The following is a 24416-nucleotide window of genomic DNA, read 5'->3' on the forward strand; positions in this document are numbered from 1 at the left end:
CCACCGCGGCCGGTGCGCTGCGGCCGGCGCACCGCGCTGATCCGAAGGCAGGAGCCAGGTGCTTTTCCTGGTCTCCCACGGGGTGCAGGGCCCAAGCACTTGGGCCATCCTCCACTGCACTCCTGGGCCACAGCTGAGAGCTGGCCTGGAAGAGGGGCAACTAGGACAAAATCCGGTGCCCCGACCAGGACTAGAACCCGGTGTGTTGGTGCTGCAAGGCGGAGGATTAGCCTACTGAGCCGCGGCGCCGGCCCCAACTTTTTCAATATATAAATATTAAAAAGAAAAAAATGGAAGGTTACTATTACAAAACATATTCTCCAATGCAATGTGTGGACTTTATTTGGTTCCTGGTTCAAATAAAACAACTTTAAAAAATGTTTTTCAGACAATTATGGGCAACTAAACACTAAATATAGATGCTAAGAAATTATGGGGGCTGGCGCTGTGAAGTAGTGGGTAATGCCACTGCCTGCAGTGCTGGCATCCCACATAGGCACCAATCTGAGTCCCCACTGCTTCACTTGTGATCCAGGCCTCTGCTATGGTCTGGAAAGGCAGTGGAAGATGGCCCAAGTCCTTGGGCCCCTGCACCCACATGGGAGACCCAGAAGAAGATCCTGGCTCCTGGCTTCGGATCAGCGTAGCTCAGACGTTGAGGCCAATTGGGGAGTGAACCAGCAGATGGAAGACCTCTCTCTTTCTCTCTGTCTCTGCCTCTCTCTAACTCTGCCTTTCAAATAAAATAAATAAATCTTAAAAAAATTGTATTTTATTAGGTGTGATAATGGCATTTTTTTCTTAAAGTTCATAGCTAATAAAGATAACCATCCAAGTATTAATAAGGGAAATATGTGATGTCTGGGGTTGTTCCTTTAAACTCAGCATAAAAAAGCATTCAGGAAAAAAGAGGAAATAAGGATGCCAAAATGCTACTTGATGAAACTGGGTGATGGACATATAGCTTAATTATATTATTCCCCTGCTTTGTGAAGACCTGGAAATTTACAATAAAAACTTAAAATTAAACAATAAAAAAGTATCATCATAATTTGCATTTTATCGAAGCAAAGAATAAAATAGAGCAGTTGGAGCCACTCATCAGGATAACACCAGAAACTAGAAAAAAAAATGTTATTAATCCTCTGTCCTAAACACACAATATACATTCTTTCTTTTCTTTTCTTTTTTTTTTTTTTTGACAGAAAGAGTTAGACAATGAGAGAGACAGAGAGAAAGGTCTTCCTTCCGTTGGTTCACCTCCCATATGGCTACTATGGCCGGCGTGCTGCGCCGATCCGAAGCCAGGAGCCAGCTGCTTCCTCCTGGTCTCCCATGCAGGTGCAGGGCCCAAGCACTTGGGCCATCCTTCACTGCCTTCCCCAGCCACAGCAGAGAGCTGGACTGGAAGAGGGGCAACCAGGACAGAATCGGCGCCCCGACCGGGACTAGAACCCAGAGTACCGGCGCTGCAGGAGGAGGATTAGCCTAGTGAGCGGCAGCGCCAGCCCCATTAATTCTTTAATTTAAAAAATATGTGATGGAAAGTCAAGATACTATAGCAAAAAATGTTCTACATGAAGGATCTCTGTGAGTGAGACCCCACAAAAAGAAGTGGCCATCAAAGAAGGAGGTACTTTGAAGGAAGGAGAGAACTTCCACTTTGTTTTTGGCCTTGTCTAAATACTAACGGAGTTTGTGGATTCAAAAGGATTCCATAGCCTAGGCAGCTCATGTCAAGAGCCTCGGGTGATCACTGACATCACGCATAAAGAGTGTTAATTGTTAAATTAACAAGAGTCACTGTGCACTAACTTCCCATGCAGAACCTCTGTTCTCAAAGATTTGTATTATAATTATGTCTAAGTGCTCACAAAAGATGTATCATTCTTGGGTGCTTCTTTAAAGTTAATTAACTTTCTAAAAAAAGAAAGGGAAATTAATTTCAAGATGCAATGACCTTGAACAGCCCTTGTCTTGACTGTTGAAGAACAGGTTTATTTTTTTTCAGTGCAAATTGTTGAACTCTTTACTTAGTATAGAGTTGGTTTTCTGTGTATAAAGTTAATTAAAAATTATCTTAGTGGAGAATCGGACTGGGAATGGGAGAGGGAAGAGGAGGTGTGGGTACAGTGGGAAGAATCACTGTACTTCCTAAAGTTGCACTTATGAAATGCATGAAGCTTGTATTCCTTAAATAAAAGGTTTCTTTGGGGAAAATAAAATAAAAATATGGTCTGAAATATTTAGAGGTAAAGGCTCATGATCTCTGCAAGTATCTGTATTTCCATCTGTAAATGATTACACAGAGAGAAATATAAAATATTAATTACAGGTGACTTCCAATTGTTTTTAGGAATTTGCTATAATACTTTCACAACTTTTCTGTAAAATTGTTTTTTAAAAGTTTAATTTACAAAATAAGTAAAATTATTTGTGGGGTAATAATCAATTAGCCAAGTTAGCTAATCCTTTTAAACATCATTTCTTTGTACTCTAAACTATAGTAAAGTGAGTTATTGCCACAAAAGGAAAGAAAAAGAAATGACTAGGCTACCTCCTGCTGTGAAGAGCCAATAGTTATTCTAGGTGTTCATAAACTACCTTACCTTAATCCACACCGTCTCATTGATAAAGCTGAACGGTTTGGGCGGATCATCTGGTGTCTGCTTGTTTAGAATGCTGAAATTAATGGACTCTTTGGCAATTCGGGGTGGAGTCCCAGTCTTCAACCTTCCCACTGCAAACCCCAACTTCTCCAGAGTCTGAGCCAACCCTATGGAAGGCTGATCTCCTAAACGTCCTGCTGGATGCATCTCCAATCCAATCACAACTGTGCCTCTTAGAAATGTCCCAGTAGTCAGAATCACACTGTCCGCATATACTGTGCTTCCATCCACTAAATAAAAAAGCAAAATCATTTTCTGTTACCACAGGTCAAAGTGGAATGTGACTAGTTTTCATTAAAGCCACAAAAAAACTGTCAGTCCTTTTTTTTTTTTTTTAGAAGCAGAAAGACAACTCAAATCCACTAGCTCATTCTCCAAATGCCTGTAATGACTGGGGCTAGACCAGGCTGAGGCTGGAGCCAGGAACACATTCTAGTCTCCGAAACGAGTGGCAGGAAGCCAATTAGCAGAGCCATCACTACGGCCTCCCAGGCTCTGGACTGGCAGGAAGCTGGGGTCAGGAGCCAGAATTGAGAATCGAGCCCAGGCACCCTGAAGTGAAACACAGGAATCTTAACTGCTGGGCTAAATTGTGGGGAGCAACTGGGAGCAACTCGGACTAGACTAAGTTACTGGAATTAAGACTTATTCTATGCATCTGCTCTCCCACAATATGGCGCTGGGAGAGGAGGAAACAGCTTCTACACAGCTGCCTCCAGTTCAACCAATAAGCTGTAGGACCTGCTCCTGATTGGAGGAGAGCAGCGTACTCGGCGTGTGGGTAGCAGAGTTGGGATTGGTGGAAGAGGACTATAAAGGAGGAGAGAGACAACATGCACCAGAAACACCTGAGGAACATCTGAGCAGCCCCCGAGAGAACCAGCCGGCAGTGTGCCGCTCCCCCGCGGAAGTGGGGAAAGTGGCAGGGGGAACCGCCCTTCCACGGAGGTGGAAGGGACGGTAGCCAACCAGGGAAGAACCAGCAGCAAACCCGGGGAAGGCCGAGCAGACAAAAGAACAGCGCAGGATTCAGTGTCGTTCCTCTGCGAAGAGGGGGAGCGACATAATGGTGCCGTGACTCGGATATGAAGCCTAGGCAGGGTCTTGTGTCGTTCCTCCATGAAGAGGGGGAGCGACACTAAATGTCTGTTCCCAAGTCTCTAGAAACTTTGGAAAGAATTAAAAAAAAAAAAAAAAAAATTGTTCTTCTTTTCAAGCTTACTGACAAACAGATATGTGTGTATATATGTGTGTGTGTGTATATATATATAATATATATTGGGCTGGCGCCACGGCTCACTAGGCTAATCCTCCACCTTGCGGTGCCGGCACACCGGGTTCTAGTCCTGGTCGGGGCGCCGGATTCTGTCCCGGTTGCCCTTCTTCCAGGCCAGCTCTCTGCTGTGGCACAGGCAGTGCAGTGGAGGATGGCCCAAGTGCTTGGGCCCTGCACCCCATGGGAGACCAGGATGAGTACCTGGCTCCTGCCTTCGGATCAGCGCGGTGCGCCGGCCGCAGCGCACCGGCCGTGGCGGCCATTGGAGGTTGAACTAACGATATCTCCCTTCAGACACGGAGTTTTAGCTATCTCCCCTTTACCGAGTCAGTTAATGTTCTTCCAACAACTTTGTATCTCCCAAAAATATACTAGAGTACTTCAAAAAGTTCATGTGACACTGGCATCCCATGTTGGAGCACCGTTCTAGCTGCTCTGCTTTCTGTCTCACTTCCTGCTAATGTGCCTAGGAAGGCTGAGGAAGATGGCCCAAGTTGTCACCTAAATTGCCACCTACATGGGAAACCCAGATGGAATTCCAGGCTTCTGGCTTTGACAGGCCAAAGCAGTTGCAACCATTTGGGGAGTATACCAATGGATGGAAGATCTCTGTCTCTCTCTGTTGCTCTACCTTTCAAATAAATAAATCTTTTAACAAGGGTGGAGGGGGGGAGTCTTCAAAAAGTTCATGAAAGATGCACATTAAGAAAAAACTGCTGGCCGGCGCCGCAGCTCACTAGGCTAATCCTCCACCTTGCGGCCAGCTTCACTGACGGCATGGTCAGGACGTGGGACCTGCGCAGTTGGAGCATGGTCAGGGACCTCCCCGGCCCCCAAACTGCACCAACAGCATCGCGGTCAGAGACCAGCAGGTGTGGGCGGGCGGCCTGGACGCGTGCCTGCGCTGCTGGGACCTGCGTGCCGCGGGGCCACCCCTGCAGTACCTGCTGGAGTCCCAGATCATGAGCCTGGCCCACTGCCCCCAGGAAGACTGGCTGCTGCTGGACCTGGCGAACGGGCAGCAGTGGCTGCGGCGGCCCGACGGCAGCCAGGCACGCATGGCTGGGCACAAGGACAGCGCCATCCTAGCGCTCAGGTTCTCAGCCTTTGGCCACTGGTGGGTGAGCGTGGGCACGGACGACCTGGTCAGCATCTACGCGATGCCCCTGGGCGCCAAGGTGTTCCAGGTGCCCGAGGCCACCGCCATCTTGTGCTGCGACGTGTCCAGCGACAGCCACCTGGTCGTTACGGGTGCCGGGGACTGTGCCTCCGTGTACCGGGTCACCTACTGAGGCCCCGCGTCCGTCCATCGTCTCCTGAGACGGGCCGGGGGTGGGGGGAGGTAGTGGGAGGGGTCTCGTCGGCACCGCGTGGGGTTCACAGCCTCTGGGCTCTGTCCATGGAATAAAGCACTCGGCAAAGCAAAAAAAAAAAAAAAAAAAAAAGAGAGAATGAACTAATTTGCCCTACAAAGCAACATTAAATGGAGAATTGAGAAAGAGAACTGAGAAATGCAGGAATGAATATTGGGGCTAAAATAAAATAAACAGGTGAAGCTAATATATTAAGGTTTTATCCCTAGAAAGTTTTATCGTACAGAATAATGGAGGTTTATTCTTCAGATAATAGGGTATTACCATTTAATGGATAGGGAATTTCAACTTGAGATGATGAAAAAGATGGATAGTAGTGCTGGTTGTATGGCATTGTGAACAGACTAAACAAACAACATTGATTTGTACACTTTTAAATGATCAAAATGGTAAGCTTTTTAATAATGTATGCATATTTTTTAATATATACTTTACCACATTAAAAAAAATTAGAAGGATAGTGCTGTGGCACAGCAAGAAAAGCTGCTTCCTACAATGCTAGCATCCAAAATGGGCCCTTGTTAAAGTTCCGGCTGCTCTAGTTCTGATCCAGCTCCCTGCTACATGCCTGAGAAAGCAGTGGAAGATGGTCCAAGTACATGGGCCCCTGCCACCCATGAGGGAGATCCAAATGAAGCTCCTAGTTCCTGGTTTCAGCTCAGCCCAGTCCCAGCTGTTGTAGCCACTTGGGTAGTGAACTAGCAGATGGAAGATCTCTCTCTCTGTCATTCCCTCACTCTGTAACTCTGCTTTTCAAATAAATAAATCAATCTTTAAAAAAAATTATAGTTATATCTATAACAACAGGGCAAAAAATAGCAAAAAATTAGCACTGGGGCCAGTGCTGTGGCATAGGTTACGCCTCCGCCTATGGCACCAGCATCCCATATGGGTGCTGGTTCAAGTCCCGGCTGTTTTACTTCCAATCCGGCTCCCTGCTGGTGGCCTGCAAAAGTAATGGAAGATGGTTTAAGTGCTTGGGGCCCTGCACCCTTGTGGGAGGCCCAGAAGAAGTTCCTGGCTCCTGGCTTCAGATTGGCCCAGCTCCAGTCATTGCAGCCATTTGGGGAGCGAACTAGTGGATGGAAGACCTCTCTCTGTCTCTGTCTCTCTCTCTAACACTGCCTCTCAAATAAATAAATAAATAAATAAAAGCATTTAGGAATTCCTCAAAAAAGGCCAGTTCAATTATTGATCACCACTCTAGTCAGGCTAGCAATAAAATTAACTATGTACATAAAAATCTTCCACTTAGTGCCTCAGTGTCTCATTTAAAACCTTGAACAAACAACCAATGTTCCCCAGGCATTTGAAGAAAGCTATGTACATGAAAGAGAGCATCCGGGAAGGGAGAAAAGTTGCAGAAATAGAGCACGGAAAAACAACAGAAGGTGAGGCTGGCGCTGTGGCACAGTGGGTTAACACCCTTGCCTGAAGAGCTGACATCCTATATGGGTGCCGGTTCGAGACCCGGCTGCTCTACTTCCAATCCAGCTCTCTGCTTTGGCCTGGGAAAGCAGTGGAAGATGGCCCAAGTCCTTGGGACCCTGCAACCACGTGGGAGACCTGGAGGAAGCTCTTGGCTCCTGGCTTTGGATCGGTGCCAATTGGGGAATGAACCATCGTATGGAAGACCTCTCTCTCTCTCACTCTCTATCTGCCTCTCCTCTCTCTGTGTAACTCTTTCAAATAAATAAATCTCAAAAAAACAAACAAACAAACAAACAAAAAAAAAAAACAACCAATAGAAGGAAATACCCTGGGGCTGGCGCTGTGGCTCACTTGGCTAATCCTCCGCCTGCGGCGCCGGTATCCCATATGGGCACCGGGTTCTAGTCCCAGTTGCTCCTCTTCCAGTGCAGCTCTCTGCTGTGGCCCAGGAGGGCAGTGGAGAATGGCCCAAGTGCTTGGGCGCCTGCACCCGCATGGGAGACCAGGAGGATTGGCACAGTGCCGGCCATGGTGGCCATTTGGGGAGTGAACCAGTGGAAGGAAGACCTTTCTCTCTCTCTCACTGTCTATAACTCTACCTGTCAAATAAATAAATAAAAAAGAAAGAAAGAAAGAAAGAAAGACCCCACAAGAGGAGGACATGGCTTTCTAGATCTAAAAGGAACATCTAGTACTCCACCACAATGAAAATGAACAAAGAGTACTCCGAAGAACACCATTCTATCTTTTACAACACCAGAGGCAAATACAAGATTCTAAAGCTTTCAAAGAAAAGAGACATACAAAAAATAATTACAGCATTGAGCTAACCAAAAGCAACACAGCTAGAAGACAGTGAAGCAGGACTATCAAGATTCTAAGGGAGAAAAAAAAAAAAAAAGAAAGATAACAAACAAAAAAAAACATAAAAAAAAGAAAAAAGAAAAAAATAAGAAAACAACAACAACAAAAAAGGCAAAAAAAAGAGAAAAACAAACAAAATATTCTAAGGGAAACAGATTTAACCCAGAATTCTATATTCAGCCCCAAATTAAGAGCCAAGTCTGGAGCCGGCGCCGCGGCTCACTAGGCTAATCCTCCGCCTAGCGGCGCCGGCACACCGGGTTCTAGTCCCGGTTGGGGCGCCGGATTCTGTCCCGGTTGCCCCTCTTCCAGGCCAGCTCTCTGCTGTGGCACAGGGAGTGCAGTGGAGGATGGCCCAGGTGCTTGGGCCCTGCACCCCATGGGAGACCAGGAAAAGCACCTGGCTCCTGGCTCCTGCCATTGGATCAGCGCGGTGCGCCGGCCGCAGCGCGCCAGCCGCGGCGGCCATTGGAGGGTGAACCAAAGGCAAAAGGAAGACCTTTCTCTCTGTCTCTCTCTCTCACTGTCCACTCTGCCTGTCAAAAAAAAAAAAAGAGCCAAGTCTGGGGCTGGCATTGTGGTACAATGTGTTAAGCTGCTGCCTGTGATGCCGGCATCCCATATGAACACCAGTTTGAATCCCAGCTGTTCCACTTCTATTCCAGGTCCCTTCTCATGGCTTGTGAAAAGCAGTGGAAGATGGTCCAAGTATTTGGGCCCTTGCCACCCATGTGGGAGATCCAGATGAAGCTCCTGGCTCCTGGCTTTGGCCTGGCCTGGCCCTGGCTGTTGCGGCCATCTGCGGAGTGAACAAACAAATAGAAGACCTCTCTCTTTCTGTCTTCCTCCTCTGACTGTAACTCTTTCAAATAATCTTTTTTTTTTTTTTTTTTAAGATTTATTTATTTGAAAGTCAGAGTTAGAGAGAGAGAGAGAGAGGGAGGGAGAGAGACAGAAAGAGCGATCTTTCACCTACTGGCTTACTCCACAAATGGCTGCAATGCCCAGAGATGGGCCAATCTGAAGTCAGGAGCCAGGAACTTCATCCAAGTCTCCCACATGGGTGCAGGAGCCCAGGTACTTGGGCCATCCTTTGCTACTTTCCCAGGCACATCACAAGGGAGCTGGATCAGGAGTGGAGCAGATGGGACTTGAACCAGCATTAATGGGATCCCAGTGCTGTAGGCGGAAGCTTTATCCACTACACCACAGTGCTGACCCCTCAAATAAATAGATCAAATAAACAGATCTTAAAAAAAAAGAAAAAGATAGAATTGAGAGATTATTTGATATCTATTAAGAAAATGATATTGGCAGATATTTCTGATTAAAAAGAAAGGTGGGCAGGTACACAGAAACTAAGCAAATAAAAAATAAATCAGCCCAAAACAAAAACATATATGAAAGAAACATAATAATGTAAATACATTTTTTTAAAGATTTATTTTACTTATTTGAAAGAGTTATATAGAGAGAAAAGAGACAAAGAGAGATCTTCCATCCATCGGTTCACTCCCTAGACGGTTACAACGGCCGGGGTTGCACCAGGCTAAAGCCAAGTTAGGAGCCAGGAGCTTCATCCAGGTCTCCCACATGGGTGCAGGGGCCCAAGGACTTGGGCCACCTTCTGCTGTTTTCCCAGACACATTAGCAGGGAGCTGGATTGGAAGCAGAGCAGCTGGGACTTGAACTGGTACATATATGGGATGCTGCATCACAGTACTGGCCCCTAGAATGTACATGCTATTAATCAAAAATTGTGCCAGCGCCACGGCTCAATAGGCTAATCCTCCACCTAGCGGTGCCGGCACACCGGGTTCTAGTCCCGGTCAGGGCGCCGGATTCTGTCCCAGTTGCCCCCCTTCCAGGCCAGCTCTCTGCTATGGCCAGGGAGTGCAATGGAGGATGGCCCAAGTGCTTGGGCCCTGCACCCCATGAAAGACCAGGAGAAGCACCTGGCTCCTGCCTTCGGATCAGCACGGTGTGCCGTCCGCAGCGGCCGTTGGAGGGTGAACCAACGGAAAAGGAATACCTTTCTCTCTGTTTCTCTTTCTCACTGTCCACTCTTTCTGTATTAAAAAAAAAAAAAAAAGAGGTAATATCTAAGACTGATAATTCGATAATTCTTAAAAAGATTTATTATTGATATATTTATTTCAGATCTAGTTTCCTGCTAATATATCCTGGGAGGAAGTGGATTATGGATATAGTACTTGGGTCCTGCCACCCGCATTGAGTTCCTGGCTCCTAACTTCAGCAGGGCATCTGAGAATGAACCAGCAAGATGGGAGTTATCTCATCATTCTCTCTCTTGCTCTGCTTTTAAAGTAAATAAAAATAAATAAACTTTTTTTTAAAGTCCTACACTAAGATTAGATAATTGATGAGCCCAGAATTTGTCTGTGCTTTATGATGGTCAGAATGAAAAGAAAAGCATGATTACTTATATAGATTTCCTAACTCAGACAAAGAAAACACAGTAATTTTCTGGAACAAGAAAAAACATATCCACACTTTGCTCTAACATCACACGAAGTTTGATAATTACCACCAGTACATACCCAAAACAACACCGCTGACACGGCACTTCCCAGGGTGCTCAGGCTCTGGTTCCGACAGAATAAGGTCTTCTACTGCTCCCTCCTGAACTGTGAGCAGTGGCGTGTTCAGGATTTCTTTCTGTCAAAAGAGGATGCCAATTGAAGCACAGCAGTTAAACAACTCCACCAATCTCTCCGGTTCTCATGCCCTATTCTTACCTGCATGTTCTGTTTATACAGTTTCCTATCGATTTGAGCTCTCAGACCCCACACAGCTGGCCCCTTTCGCCGGTTTAATACTTTGTAATGTACACCAGACTGGTCACAGATGCGAGAACACAGACCATCCAAGGCATCAACTTCTCTCATTAAATGCCCCTTTCCAATGCCACCAAAGGAGGGATTACAGGACATCTGACCTAAACAGAACAGACATAAACAAAATGAATATATGAGCACCTTGCAAATAGTGGGTGTTTAATATGAAAATATTTAACTAGAATCATCTCATATTACAAAATGACAGGAAACTTGAAACATATACTACAAAGAAAATTCCAAAGTATCAATGGGATACAGGAGTTGTCCAGGGCATCCTGAAGACAAATCACCACCTGAATTCCTGTCTATGGCATTGCCACCTTGAACGCGCCAGTTCTTGTCTGAATTTCCTTTTGAATATTTTCCTTGATGTGTATTTTTTACTGTTTCGTTTGGCTTTTACTTTAAAATGTAGAATTCCTGAGCTGGCGCCGCAGCTCACTAGGCTAATCCTCCACCTTGCGGCGCCGGCACCCCGGGTTCTAGTCCCGGTTGCCCCTCTTCCAGGCCAGCTCTCTGCTGTGGCCAGGGAGTGCAGTGGAGGATGGCCCAGGTGCTTGGGCCCTGCACCCCATGGGAGACCAGGAAAAGCACCTGGCTCCTGGCTCCTGCCATCGGATCAGTGCGGTGCGCCGGCCGCGGCGGCCATTGGAGGGTGAACCAACGGCAAAGGAAGACCTTTCTCTGTCTCCTGTCTCTCACTGTCCACTCTGTCTATCAAAAAAAAAAAAAAAAAAAAGTACAATTCTTACCTCATGAACCCTCCCTAAATCAAGCACACTTTTTTTTTTTTTTTTTTTTTTAAAGAGAGTAGGAGGTGGGATGGTTTGGGGGTGGGAGGGCAGGTATGGGGGGAAGAAGTGCTATAACCCAAAAGTTGTTCTTATGAAATTTATATTTATTAAATAAAAGCTTTCTATAAAAAAGAAGGTGGGGGGGGCCGGCACCGTGGCTCACTTGGTTAATCCTCTGCCAGCGGCACCGGCATCCCATGTGGGCACTGGGTTCTAGTCCTGGTTGCTCCTCTTCCAGTCCAGCTCTCTCTGTGGTCCAGGAAGGCAATGGAGCCCTCAAGAATGCTTTTAAGCCGGCGCCGTGGCTCAATAGGCTAATCCTCCACCTTGCGGCGCCAGCACACCGGGTTCTAGTCCCGGTCGGGGCGCCGGATTCTGTCCCGGTTGCCCCTCTTCCAGGCCAGCTCTCTGCTATGGCCAGGGAGTGCAGTGGAGGATGGCCCAGGTGCTTGGGCCCTGCACCCCATGGGAGACCAGGAAAAGCACCTGGCTCCTGGCTCCTGCCATCGGATCAGCGCGGTGCGCCGGCTGCAGCGGCGGCCATTGGAGGGTGAACCAACGGCAAAGGAAGACCTTTCTCTCTGTCTCTCTCTCTCACTGTCCACTCTGCCTGTCAAAAAAAAAAAAAAAAAGAATGCTTTTAAAAAGTCCCTGGAGCTGGTGCTGCAGCCGTTGCAGCCATTTGGGGAGTGAGTCAGCAGATGGAAGGCCTCTCTCTCTCTGCCTCTCTGTAATTCTACCTTTTTTTTTTTTTTTTTTTTAAGATTTATTTTTTTATTTATTTGAAAGAGTTATAGAGAGAGGTAAAGACAGAGAGAGGTCTTCCATCAGCTCGTTCACTCCCCAGATGGCCGCAACAGCCAGAGCTGCACTGATCTGGAACCAGGAGGCAGGAGCTTCTTCTGGGTCTCCCATGTGGGTGCAGGGACCCAAGGACTTGGACCATCTTCTACTGCTTTCCCAGGCCATAGCAGAGGGCTAGATCGGAAGAAGAGCGGCTGGGGCTAGAACCGGCACCCATATGGGATGTTGCACTTCAGGTCAGGGCTTTAACCTGCTGTACCACAGCGCCGGCTCCCCACCTTTCAAATGAATAAATAAATCTGAACAACAACAAAAATAGGGGCCGTTGCCGTGGCTCACTTGGTTAATCCTCCACCTGTGGTGCCGGCATCCCATGTGGGCACCAGGTTCTAGTCCCAGCTGCTCCTCTTCCAGTCCAGCTCTCTGCTGTGGCCCCTGAAGGCAGTGGAGGATGGCCCAAGGGATTGGGTGCCTGCACCCACGTGGAAGACCAGGAAGAAGCACCTGGCTCTTAGCTTCAGATTGGTGCAGCTCTGTCCATTGCAGTCATTTGGAGAGTGAACCAATGGAAGGAAGACCTTTCTCTCTGTTTCTCTCTCACTGTCTGTAACTCTACCTGTCAAATAAATTTAAAAAGAAAAGTACTAAATGAAATTTAAAAACAACAACAACATAAGGTCCTTTGGCACTCATTCTTTGCTACAATCATGTCTTTCACAAGTGCCATTTGCTATTTTCCTTTCACTCTTATTTTATACAAATAAATTATAAATTTCTTGAAAGTCAAAGCTGTTTTATACCTTGCTTTTAATTTTACCCAGTCTTATTTGGAGACTAAACTCATATGTTACCGCAAATATTTTTAAAATTTATTTGAAAGACAGAGAGGCAAAGAGACAGGCAGTGGAGATCTACTGTCTGTTGATTCACTCTGCGAAGGCCTTCAACAGCTAGGGCTGGCTGGACTAGGTCTACCCAGGTCTCCCATGTGATTGGCAGGGACCTAATCCCTGAGCAATCCATCACCTGCTGCCTCCCAGGATGCACATTAGAAGGAAGCTGGAATCAGAGGCAGAGCCAGGACTTGAACCTAGACACTCTGGTGTGAGATGAAGCTGTCTCAAGAGGCATCTTAACTGCTGTGCCAAGGACCCAGCACTACCTCAAGGTTTTTATGGCGAAGTGGGAAGTTGTGCCAACATCGGCACATCTACCTCAGCCACTATTAAGCCCTCCAAAAGTCATTATGGTCTCCACAGGGAAGCTGAATAGTGCTGTAACCATGAGTATGGAGTGTGTGATTATGAGGAGTGAATGAAAGAGATTTGGCTCAATTTCTAAATCTACTACTTACTAACACTGTGGTTTTAGCAAGTTACCTTTCTTTCAGTTTTCCTACTATAAAAACAGAGTTAACAGCTGTAGATTTTCCCCTTCCTTTTGAAATGGAATAATAATTTTATTTAAGTAAACACTCCCATAACTCAGTTTTGGGATACGCCTTTCATTGGTATAAAGTAATCCCTGTAATCCTGTGCCTACTTGCCAGTGTCTGGTTTAATGGCAGTAAGTCAAGAGGGGAGAGCTGTGAAGGGTCTCAAGGAGAGGGTGGCTTGTTTGTTTTAGAGAGATTCAAGGTGGGGTGGAAAACACTCTTGGTTAAAAGCTGAAATCTCTGGATGTGACAACCGGAACTAAAGTAGACATCTTGCAACCATAAGCACAGCTAGCCTGAAGACAAGCTAAGAGTGGCATAATAAAGAGAGTGCAGGAATTCGAATCCTTGGGCATTGTGAGGCTGCTGAATCAGCTACCCTTACTGCTGATCTACCTGCAAATTTGTTTTTAGATAACAGGTATTATCTCACTTTTTATTAAATCAGTAGAATAAGAATTTTCTGTTACTGCAAAGTGAGATGATATGCATACAGCACTTAATACAGTGTCCGTTGCAGAGTACACAATAATTAATATTTACTAGCAATTATCTTAATGTATTTCTCAGGTCATTGTAAAATATTCTCTGCCTAAGATCCTTCATTTTTTTTAAAAAAATCACATAATTTCAAAAATTTTTTTTAATCCTCCAGAAGGTGATCGCTGTGATCATACTGCATTTCTACTTAAAATCCTTTTTTCTTTAAATTTGAAAGTCATCTTTCTTCAGAAAGGCTTCACAAAATCCCGATAAAAACAACGGTCGTTTTAATAAACGATGATTGATAATGCCAATTCACTCTTCATCTGACAAGATAGTAGGAGACAGATGCTACAAAGAACTAGGTAGCTACGATCGAATACTCTTGATGTTTCTCCCTTTCTAGGTGCCACCACCAACTCCCTACAACTAACTGCTGCCAACAGCCACAAAATCTTGGGTCCACGGAATAGACTGATCCAGAACTAACAGCTCATGCCCGCCTGATCCCTACGAGACACAGATCTGAGCTAAAAACACCACAGGGGCTGGACTCTCACCAGTCCTCAGGGAGGGAAGAAGTCGCCCACATCAGGCACCGGACAAGGGAAAGCGGGCATCTTGGCAGCCCGCGTCTTAGGCCAACCTCCACACCACCCGCTCTCCTCACCGATCGTATCCACGCGGTGCGTGAGGAGCAGAGTGCGGGAGCCGCACCGAGCGGCGGCGGCGGCTGCCTCGGTCCCAGCATGTCCTCCGCCGATGACTACCACGTCGAAGTGCGGAGTCCGGGGCGCCGCACTGTCGGCGCTAAACTGAGCCCACGGAAGGTGTTGTTTGGCGAGGGAAGCCGCTACCCAGCGGCCACAGCCACGGAGGGAGAGCATTCTGGAAGCAAGCTAGAGACTAACTTAGAGCCTGACATGAGCGAGTGGCCGAGCGTCTACACGAGAGAGAAGCCGCAGGGCGCAGCCATCTTGTCTGATGTCACGGCGTAGCGCGTCTACGTCCAGCGTCCCCGCTGATTGGCTGTGCAGTGCGACTTTGCAGGCAAAAGGAGGCTGAGAATGGGGCAGGCAGCCCGGGCTGCGTGTATTCTCGGGTTTGACGCAGCCTGTATTGGTTACCTTATAGCCGTGAACTGTGGGCAACTGCTAAAGGGCATCCTTTGTCCTTCCCCCGGCGTCCCGACCTTAATTGTCCGTTGGCTACCCACGAACAAAGAATTGGATGACTGCCTCATTAGTGCACAATTACGTGGACTTGTGTCTGTAAAAACTAGAGTCTGAAAATAGGAATGGATTCCAAAGGAATTCAGATTTATTTGTGAAAGAAAGTTTCAGGGCCGGCGCTGTGGTGCAGCGGGTTAATGCCCTGGCCTGAAGCGCCGGCATCCCAGATGGGCGCCAGTTCTAGTGCCGGCTGCTCCACTTCCAATCCAGCTCTCTGCTATGGCCTGGGAAAGCAGTAGAAGATGGCCCAAGTCTTAGGACCCTGCACCCTCTTGGGAGATCTGGAAGAAGCTCTTGGCTCCTGGCTCCAGATCGGCGCAGCTCCGGCCGTTGCGGCCAATTGGGTAGTGAACCACTGGATGGAAGACCTCTCTCTCTCTCTCTCTGCCTCTCCTTCTCTCTGTGTAACTCTGGCTTTCAAATATATAAATAAATCTTAAAAAAAAAAAAAAAGGAAGAAAGTTTAATGATGGTTAATTAGGGGAAGTGGATGATTCAAGGTTAAGTATCCAGCTTTTTGGAATTGATATCTTGTGGATCATTTTCATTGCTATGATTATTAAAATTACAAAATACATAATCTTATTTTAGTACCCTAGTACCAGTGCCGTGGCTCACTTGGTTAATCCTCCGCCTGCAGTGCCAGCATCCCATATGGGTGGGTGCCCGGTTCTAGTCCCGGTTGCTCCTCTTCCAGTCCAGCTCTCTGCTGTGGCCCAGAAGGGCAGTGCAGGATGACCCGGATGCTTGGGACCCGCATGGGAGACCCGGTGAAGGCACCTGGCTTCTGGCTTTGGATTGGTGCAGCCCTGGCCGTGGTGGCCATTTGGGGAGTAAACCAATGGAAGGAAGACCTTTCTCTCTCTGTCCCTCTCTCTCACTGTCTATAACTCTACCTGTCAAAACAAAACAAAACAAAAAAAAACCTGCTAGGTCAAACACCCTCTCCTGTGATATCCTTTCTATAAATATAAATACTACGGTTAAGGGTGTCTCAAATGTTTAAATTTTAATAGATTGATAAATTTTTTTCCAAAACCTGTCAGGTTGCACTAACAGTCTATAAAATTATTTCCCCATAGTAGCCAGCATTAATTTTAACTAAGCTTTAAATATGAACATATTGTCCATATTTTAATTAAAATACCATAATACAAATGTTGTTGTATAATCTACTTTTTTTTAAAAAAAGATTTATTTATTTATTTATTTGAAAGGTGGAGTTAAGAGAGGTAGAGGCAGAGAGAGGTCTTCCATCTGCTGGTTTACTTCCCAGATGGCCATAAAAGCAAAAGCTGCACCGATCTGAAGCCAGGAGCCAGGAGCTTCTTTGGGGTCTCCCACCTGGGTGCAAGGGCACAAAATCTTGGGCCATCTTCCACTGCTTTCCCAGGCCATAGGAGAGAGCTGGAAGTGGAGCATCCAGGACTTGAACTAGCGCCCATATGGAATGCCGGCACTGCAGGCGATGGTTTTACCCACTAAGCCACAGCACTGGCCTCCAATCTACTCTTTCATATAACACTTTAGCACGGATATTTTTCTATGCCAATATATACAAACTTAGATCATTTCCAAGACCACAAAATATACTATTTATCCATTTTTAAGCTTATAACTTGAGCCTTTAATTAGAAATCATATATTTTACATTTGAAAGCTATTCATCAATCCCTTTACCTGATGTGTTTTCAGCTGAGACCCTGCTCTTTGTAATAGAGACCTTAATCCAAAGAAGGGGTATTTAGGCATAGTTTAGGTAAATGACTAAGTGAATTTCTACTGTAAAAGGAGACAGCACTTCTTTCTGTTGAAGTTAGCATTTTACCTTTTGTGTTGGGGTTCCTAAGATGGTCCTCAGATTTGATGATTATCTGGAAAAACACACTCCAGAAAAGCAATTACATTTGTGTTGATGGTTTGTTAGAGTGAAAGGACACAGATTAAAATCAGGAAAGGCAAAAAGTGTGTTGGGTAGAGTCCAGGAGAGACCAGACATGAAATTCTAGTTGTCTCTGCCCGTGTTGGACTACAGGCAGAACTTAGTTTTCCTATGAATGATATATGGTAATATGAACAAACTGTGAACAGGTAGGGGAGCTTACCTAAGCCTTGGTATCCAGGGCTTCAGCCCCCTCAAAGGGCAAACTGAAAAACTCACCAAATATTACGTTGTGAGAATAAACTATCATGCATGGTGTAGTTATATATAGAATATATATGTGCAGTTTAGGCAGAATATTTCAAGTACTTTGAGGTTTTTCTCCCAGGAGCCAGGCAAGGCCCAGGCCTTTCTTTGAAATGTGCAGCATATGAACACCCTAAGCCTGCTGAGTTAGACCTTTACTCTTTTTATGAGTTAAGGAAATCATCACTGGTCATATGTTAGACTGCTTTATATTGTAAATCTTTTTTTTTTTTTTTGACAGGCAGAGTGGACAGTGAGAGAGAGAGATAGAGAGAAAGGTCTTCCTTTTGCCGTTGGTTCACCCTCCAATGGCCGCCACGGCTGGTGCGCTGCGGCCGGCGCACCGCGCTGATCCAAAGGCAGAAGCCAGGTGCTTCTCCTGGTCTCCCATGGGGTGCAGGGCCCAAGCACTTGGGCCATCCTCCACTGCCTTCCCTGGCACAGCAGAGAGCTGGCCTGGAAGAGGGGCAACCAGGACAGAATCCGGCGCCCCAACCGGGACTAGAACCTGGTGTGCCAGTGCCGCTAGGTGGAGGATTAGCCTATTGCGCCGTGGCGCCGGCCATATTGTAAATCTTTACCTCAGTCTTTATGTTAAGAGACAATCTATCAAAATTGCAGAACAGCTGGCAATAAAGTCTCAAGGTCCCTGAGTTGTAAGGTCCCTTGTAATTATAAACTATAGAAAAGAGAAATAAGATAAAAAAGAATGAAGTATATGTTACCAATAAATATGTGGGCCTTACAAATAATAGCTTTAGAAAATAACTCTAAGTGTCAATGATTTTCTTTTCCTTTTATTCTCCACTTAATTTGAAGTCTACTCATTTTGAGCAATAAGAGAAGTAGAAAAACAATTTCTGCCGTAGTGATGTGTATGGTTGCATGGGTAATTCAGCCAGGGTAAAAGCAACACAAGGGAAGGAGTCAATTTTACCACCATTTGGAGAAAGGTTGGCTTTACAATTGAACGATCAAAGAATTTGCAGACTGCTGGATGACATGCACACAGCAGTTATAAGGCAGTACAATAGTGAGCTGTGAGTACAGGGAGCATCTAGCCATGGCAGATGACAGGGAATGCTCGCTTCTTCACAGAGTTGACCCATGAAGAAGTACTCAAAACAATTCATCATGAAAGGAAAGGTGTCTTTGAGGAGTGCTTTATTATTATCTGGTCTCCAAATATTTCCCCTAGTCTTTTCTGTGTTTGCCGTTCCTTCAACCTGGAATGACTCTCCTCTTCCTCTACAAACTTTATGGTATTTTGTGCTTCAAAAGGAAGAATGTGTGGGGCTGGCACTGTGGCGTAGTGGATAAAGCTGCCACCTGCAGTGTCGACATCCCATATGAGCCCGGTTTGAATTCTGGCTGCTCCACTTCCAATCCAGCTCTCTGCTGTGGCCTGGGAAAGCAGTAGAAGATGGCCCAAGTCCTTGTACCCCTGTACCCGAGTGAGAGACCTGGAAGAAGCTCCTGGCTTCTGGCTTCAGATCGGCTCAGCTCTGGCTGTTGCAGCCATCTGGGGAGTGAACCAGTGGATGGAAGACCTCTCTCTCTCTCTGCCTCTCCTTCTCTCTCTGTATAACTCTGACTTTCGAATAAATAAATCTTTAAAAGAAAAGAAAGATCAACTTCTTGGTACATGGTTTCCTGGAAATCAATGTACAAGACTTGTGGACAGGATATGGCCAAGCCAAGGCTGAATGGCCAAAAGGATCCCTTTTGAGGTCTGTTGCTGCAGTAGACTCTACCAAGTGTTCTCAACCCACAAGGCTGACTTTGCTCCTCTTAATCCTCTTCCACTCCCTCCCCTGTGCTGGAATTGCAGGGAGCCCATTCTTTCTGCAGTGTCCTCTAGCTTGTATTGAGAAAGCTTAACATTTGGCCACTTTAAAGGATAATGCTTACAGGAGCTCTGCTGTTCATCCAAGAACATGTGTGTTTTTGGTTGGTTTTTTTTTGGACAGGCAGAGTTAGACAGTGAGAGAGAGAGAGAGGGAGAGAGAGAGAGAGAGAGAGAGAGAAAGAAAGGTCTTCCTTTTTCTGTTGGTTCACCCCCCAAGTGGCTGCTACGGCCAGCGCAGTCAGGAGCCAGGTGCTTCTCCTGGTCTCCCATGGGGTGCAGGGCCCAAGCACTTGGGCCATCCTCCACTGCACTCCTGGGCCACAGTAGAGAGCTGGACTGGAAGAGGAGCAACTGGGACAGAATCTAGCACCCCAACCGGGACTAGAACCCAGTGTGCCGGCGCCGCAGGCAGAGGATTAGCCTAATGAGCCACGGCACCAGCCCCAGAACATGTACTGATGGGTGCAGCTGGAGCTCAGAGGCAAGAAGCTGATAAGGTACACAGCAACGCAAACTTCACATGCTCCAGGCACACTCGCTAGTTAGTGTTGTAAAAACTACACACGTCCTTTGCATCATCTCTCCTTTTGCCTGGGGCACTCTTTCCCTTAAATCTTTGTTCAAATATTCTCTCAGTGTTTTAGTACTACATCAGTCCTCATTTCTCAATTCTCTTGCACTATCTTTTCCTTTTTTCAATAGAGCTTATCACCTTCTGCTATATGAGATAATTTACTTATGCACGATATTCTGTTTATCGTCCATTGCCTGTTTTTCCCAGACAGAATGTAAGCTCTAGGAGGACAAGGAACTTGTCAGTATATCCCAAGAGTCTAGAATAGAGCCTTGGCACAAAATAGGCACACAAATATTTGTGGAGGGGCCGGAGCTGTGGTATATAGCAGGTTAAGCCTTTGCTTGCAGTGCCAGCATCTCATATGAGTGCCAGTGCAAGTCCTGAGTGCTCCATTTCTGATCCAGCTCCCTGCTAATGTGCCTGGGAAAGCAGTGGAAGACAGCCTAAGTACTTGGGTCCCTGTACCCCAGAGGAGACGGGGGCTCCTGTTTCAGAATGGCCCAGCTCTGGCTGCTGTGGCCATCTGGGGAGTGAACCAGCATGTAGAAGATTGATCTCTCTCCTCATTCTCTCTGTATTAGGAAAAAAAAAAAAAAAATATATATATATATATATCGTTGAGTGACTAAATGAATTACTAGAGAGAAACATAATATGTAAAAAGAGATATAAATTCAACTAGATAAAGCCATCACCTGCAGTGCCAGCATCCCATATGTGTACCGGTTCAAGTCCCAACTGCTCCACTTCTGGTCCAGCTCTCTGCTATGGCCTGGGAAAGCAGTAGAAGATGGTCCAAGTTCTTGGGCCCCTGCACTCACATGGGAGACCAGGAAGAAGCACCTGGCTCCTGGCTTTGGATTGGCGCAGCTCCAGCCGTTGCGGCCAATTGGGGAGTGAACCAGCAGATGGAAGACCTCTCTCTCTCTGCCTCTCCTCTCTCTGTGTAATTCTGACTTTCAAATAAATAAAAAAATATATAAAATAAATAAATATTTAAAATACCAATAACAAATTTCTTGAGTTTCCTACCAGGTAATGTCAAAGTCCCACATCAAGAGTCAACTAAAAAACCCCACTCATTGTGATTTGGCTACTAGATGCTGCAGCAGGCTTGAGCTAGGCGTGAGTTTTCTTCCCCTTTTGACAGGACAACAGTAGTAGTACTTGATCTGCCCTGGTAGACTGTTGGTTAACTCAACACTAGTGGACTTTGGAACACTTAGGAAGCTGCTGCAAGGGTGTTAAGCTAGCTAGAGTCATTTACAGGATTCTGTGACAAGCAGCTGGAGCCCTTGGAGAAAACAAATAGAACCATGGGACAGAAAGGTCTTCTGAATGGTATAGACATATCCCTGAGCATGCAGGAAGATGGCCAGAGTGTACTTCTTTCAGTTTTTTTTTTTTTTTTTAAGGGTCTGGACATGCCGCCTTTTTTTTTTTTTTTTAAGATTTATTTATTTTATTTGAAAGTCAGAGTTACAGTGAGAGAGAGAGAGAGAGAGAGAGAGAGAGAGAGAGAAAGAGAGAGGAGAGAAATCTTCCTTCTGCTTGTTCACTCTCCAAATGGCTGCAAGGACTAGGGCTGGGCCAGGCTGAAGCCAGGAGCCAGGAGCTAGGAGCCTCATCTGGGTCTCGATGTGAGTGCAGGGGCCCAAGGACTTAGGCCATCCTTTGCTGCTTTTCCCAGGCACATTAGCAGGGAGCTGGGTTGGAAGTGGAGCAACCGGGACTAGAACTGGTGCCCATATGGGATGCTGGGGCTGCAAACAGTGGCTTAACTTGCTGCCTCACGTTGCCAGCCCCACACTTGCAGTTTTAAGGAAACTGACTTTCACATTTCAATTTCCATTTCATTCTTTCCTGAAACTAATCTCTTTGAGAACAGGCCTGATTACATGATAATCTATTTTTTAAAGATTTATTTAATTACTTGAAAATGATAATCTATTTTTAAAAGAGAGAAATATCTTTGTCTGGTACCACAATTCAAACTAGGGCTCATCCCTCCGGAGTGTTATAAATCTTCTTGGACCAAAAAGAAGGGTGTATCAAAACACCAACTTCAGGGGTTGGTGCTATGGCATAGACAATTATATAGACAGCCTCTGTTTGCAGTGCTCTATAATTTAAAAAATGTTCCAGGGGCTTGGCACTGTGGCTTAGCAGGTTAAAGCCCTAGCCTGCAGTGCCAGTATCCCCTATGGGTTTGGGTTCGAGTTCTGGCTGTTCCAATTCCAATCCAGCTCCTTGCTAATGCGCCTGGGAAAGCAGCTGAGATCGGCTCAAGTGCTTGGGGCCCTGAACCCACATGCAAGACCCAGAAATTCCTGGAGTCCTGGGAGAAGCTCCTGGCTTTTGGCTTTGGATCGGCTAAGCTCCATTTGGGGAGTGAACCAGCAGATGGAAGACCTCTCTCTCTTTCTCTCTGTAACTCTGTTTTTCAAATAAATAAATAAAATAAATCTTAAAATAATCAAGGCACTTTTGTCTATTGACAGATGAAGAGATAAATAAAATATAGATATATAGTAGAATATTATTCAACCTTTAAGAGGAGTAAAATTCTCACTTATGCTACAACATGGATGAACCTCAACTGAATAAAATAGGCCATTCATCAGAAAGAAAAATACTGTATGATTCCACTGACCCAAAGTACTTAGAGTAATCAAAAATCACAGACAGTAGAATGATAGTTGCAGTGAGCTGAGGAAACAGAATGGAGTTCTTATTGAATGGTTACAGATTTTCAGTGTTACAAGATGAAGAGTCCTGAAAATGGATGACAATGATGGTTGCATATCACTGGTAATGCACTAGTCACTGAACTATACACTTAAAAAAATACTTATTTACTTGAGAGGCAGAAAGACAGATCTCCTACCTGCTAGTTCACTCCCCCAGTGCCTCCAATGGTTGGGGCCGGGCATTCAGAAACTGGAACAGGGGACTCAAAGCAGGGTGGCAGGAACCCAATTCACTTGAACTGTCACCACAGCCTCCCAGGGTGTGCATTAGGAAGATGGAGTCAGCAGCTGGCCTGGCTTTGACACTAAGCAGCCATATGTGGAAAACTGGTGTCTTAACCAGTAGGCCAAGTGCCTGCCCCTGTACACTTAAAAATGGTTGAAATCAGGGGACAGAGCTGTGGGCCAGCTGTGGCGCAGTGGATTAATGCCCTGGCCTGAAGTGCTGGCATCCCATATGGGCGCTGGTTCAAGATCCAGCTGCTCCACTTCTGATCCAGCTCTCTGCTATAGCCTGGGAAAGCAGTAGGGGATGGCTCAAGTCCTTGGGCCCCTGCACCTGTGTGGAAGACCGGGAAGAAAACGCCTGGCTCCTGGCTTCAGATCGGCACAGCTCCAGCTGTTGTGGCCAAATGGGGAGTGAACCATCGGATGGAAGACCCCCCCCCCCCCCCCGTGTAACTCTGACTTTCAAATGAATAAATAAATCTTTAAAAATAGTCAAAATGGTAAACCCAGGGGGTTTCAAGTAGATCTATCTGCAGAGGGAGTGGCTTGGCTTTGAAATACAAATTTACAAGCCTGCACTGAGATACTCTGGAATCACAATTGCCATTGCAGTATGGATCATTCAAAATCAAGTGCCTTTTTTTGAAGGGTGTTAGAGAACTGATGGATAAAACTCAGTGGGTTAAGCCACTGCCTACAGTGCTGGCATCCCATACCAGCACCCGTTGAAGTCCCTGCGGCTCCACTTCCCATCCAGTTCCCTGCGGGTGCACGTGGGAAAGCAGCTGAGGATGGCCTATGTCCTTGGACCCCTGCACCGTAGGAGACCTGGAGGAAGCTCCAGGCCCAGCCCCAGCTGTTGCAGGCACTTGGGGAGTGAACCAGAGGATGGAAGATCTCTCTTTCTTTGTAACTCTGCAATTCGAATAGATAAAATATATCTTTAAATTAAAAAAAAAAAAAACTCATTGACAGGAACTTTAACATTTCTTTAAGATTTTGTATGGCTTTTTAAAAATAAATAAAATGAAATGTTTACTCATCTCATTCCATTTTCTAAAGGTTTGGTGTTTTCTATTTTCCATTAACAATAACAAAAACTCTTACTTAAGCTGACCTTGGAGTTTCTCCAGCCTGCCTTGTGGCACGCAGCAGCACCTGTTCGCGTAGGGTTGCTCCACTTATCCAACTCCCTGCCAATGGCCTGGGAAAAGCGGCAGAAGATGGTCTGGATGAAGCTCCCGGCCCCTGGGCCCTGGCCCCGGCTTCCGACTCCGCCATTGCCGCCATCTGGGGAGTGAACCTGCCGATGGAAGATCTTTCTCTTTGTGTTTCTCTCTATATATAACTCGGGCTTTCAAATAAGTAAATCAATCAGCACGTCTTTTTAAAAAAGTTCCTCTGTCAACTTCAAAAGTGCAAGAATGTGTAGGTTTTCAAAATAATTGTAGGCAGTATGTTAGGACATGTGTTTGGAGAGCGTGTTCTAGGTCCCTCTGGTTACACTCTGCAGTCCCCGAGCCAGTGGCACGGATTGCCCCGGAGCGTGAGAAATCTAGCACCACAGGGTGGCTGCGGCCCGCCCTTTCCCGACACCGGCAG

General features: G+C 46.1%; 1 protein-coding gene across 2 annotated transcripts in view; it reads right to left on the reverse strand.

Annotated features, from left to right (window-relative positions):
* The window catches only part of MTO1 (mitochondrial tRNA translation optimization 1), a 35666-nt gene extending 20675 nt beyond the window's left edge, over positions 1–14991 (reverse strand). The window contains exons 1-4 of one of the 2 annotated variants that reach the window (XM_051854155.2): positions 14551–14991; positions 10373–10572; positions 10175–10292; positions 2610–2899 (exon numbers count right to left, since the gene is read on the reverse strand). In XM_051854155.2, the coding sequence (XP_051710115.1) occupies positions 2610–2899; positions 10175–10292; positions 10373–10567 (603 nt within the window). In that variant the 5' untranslated portion in view covers positions 10568–10572; positions 14551–14991. The remainder of the gene's footprint in view (positions 1–2609; positions 2900–10174; positions 10293–10372; positions 10573–14550) is intronic. The other variant, NM_001171292.1, reaches the window with a different exon arrangement.
* Positions 14992–24416: the final 9425 nt, after the last annotated feature.

This window comes from Oryctolagus cuniculus, chromosome 5, assembly GCF_964237555.1.
Source record: "Oryctolagus cuniculus chromosome 5, mOryCun1.1, whole genome shotgun sequence".
Lineage (NCBI taxonomy): Eukaryota > Metazoa > Chordata > Mammalia > Lagomorpha > Leporidae > Oryctolagus > Oryctolagus cuniculus.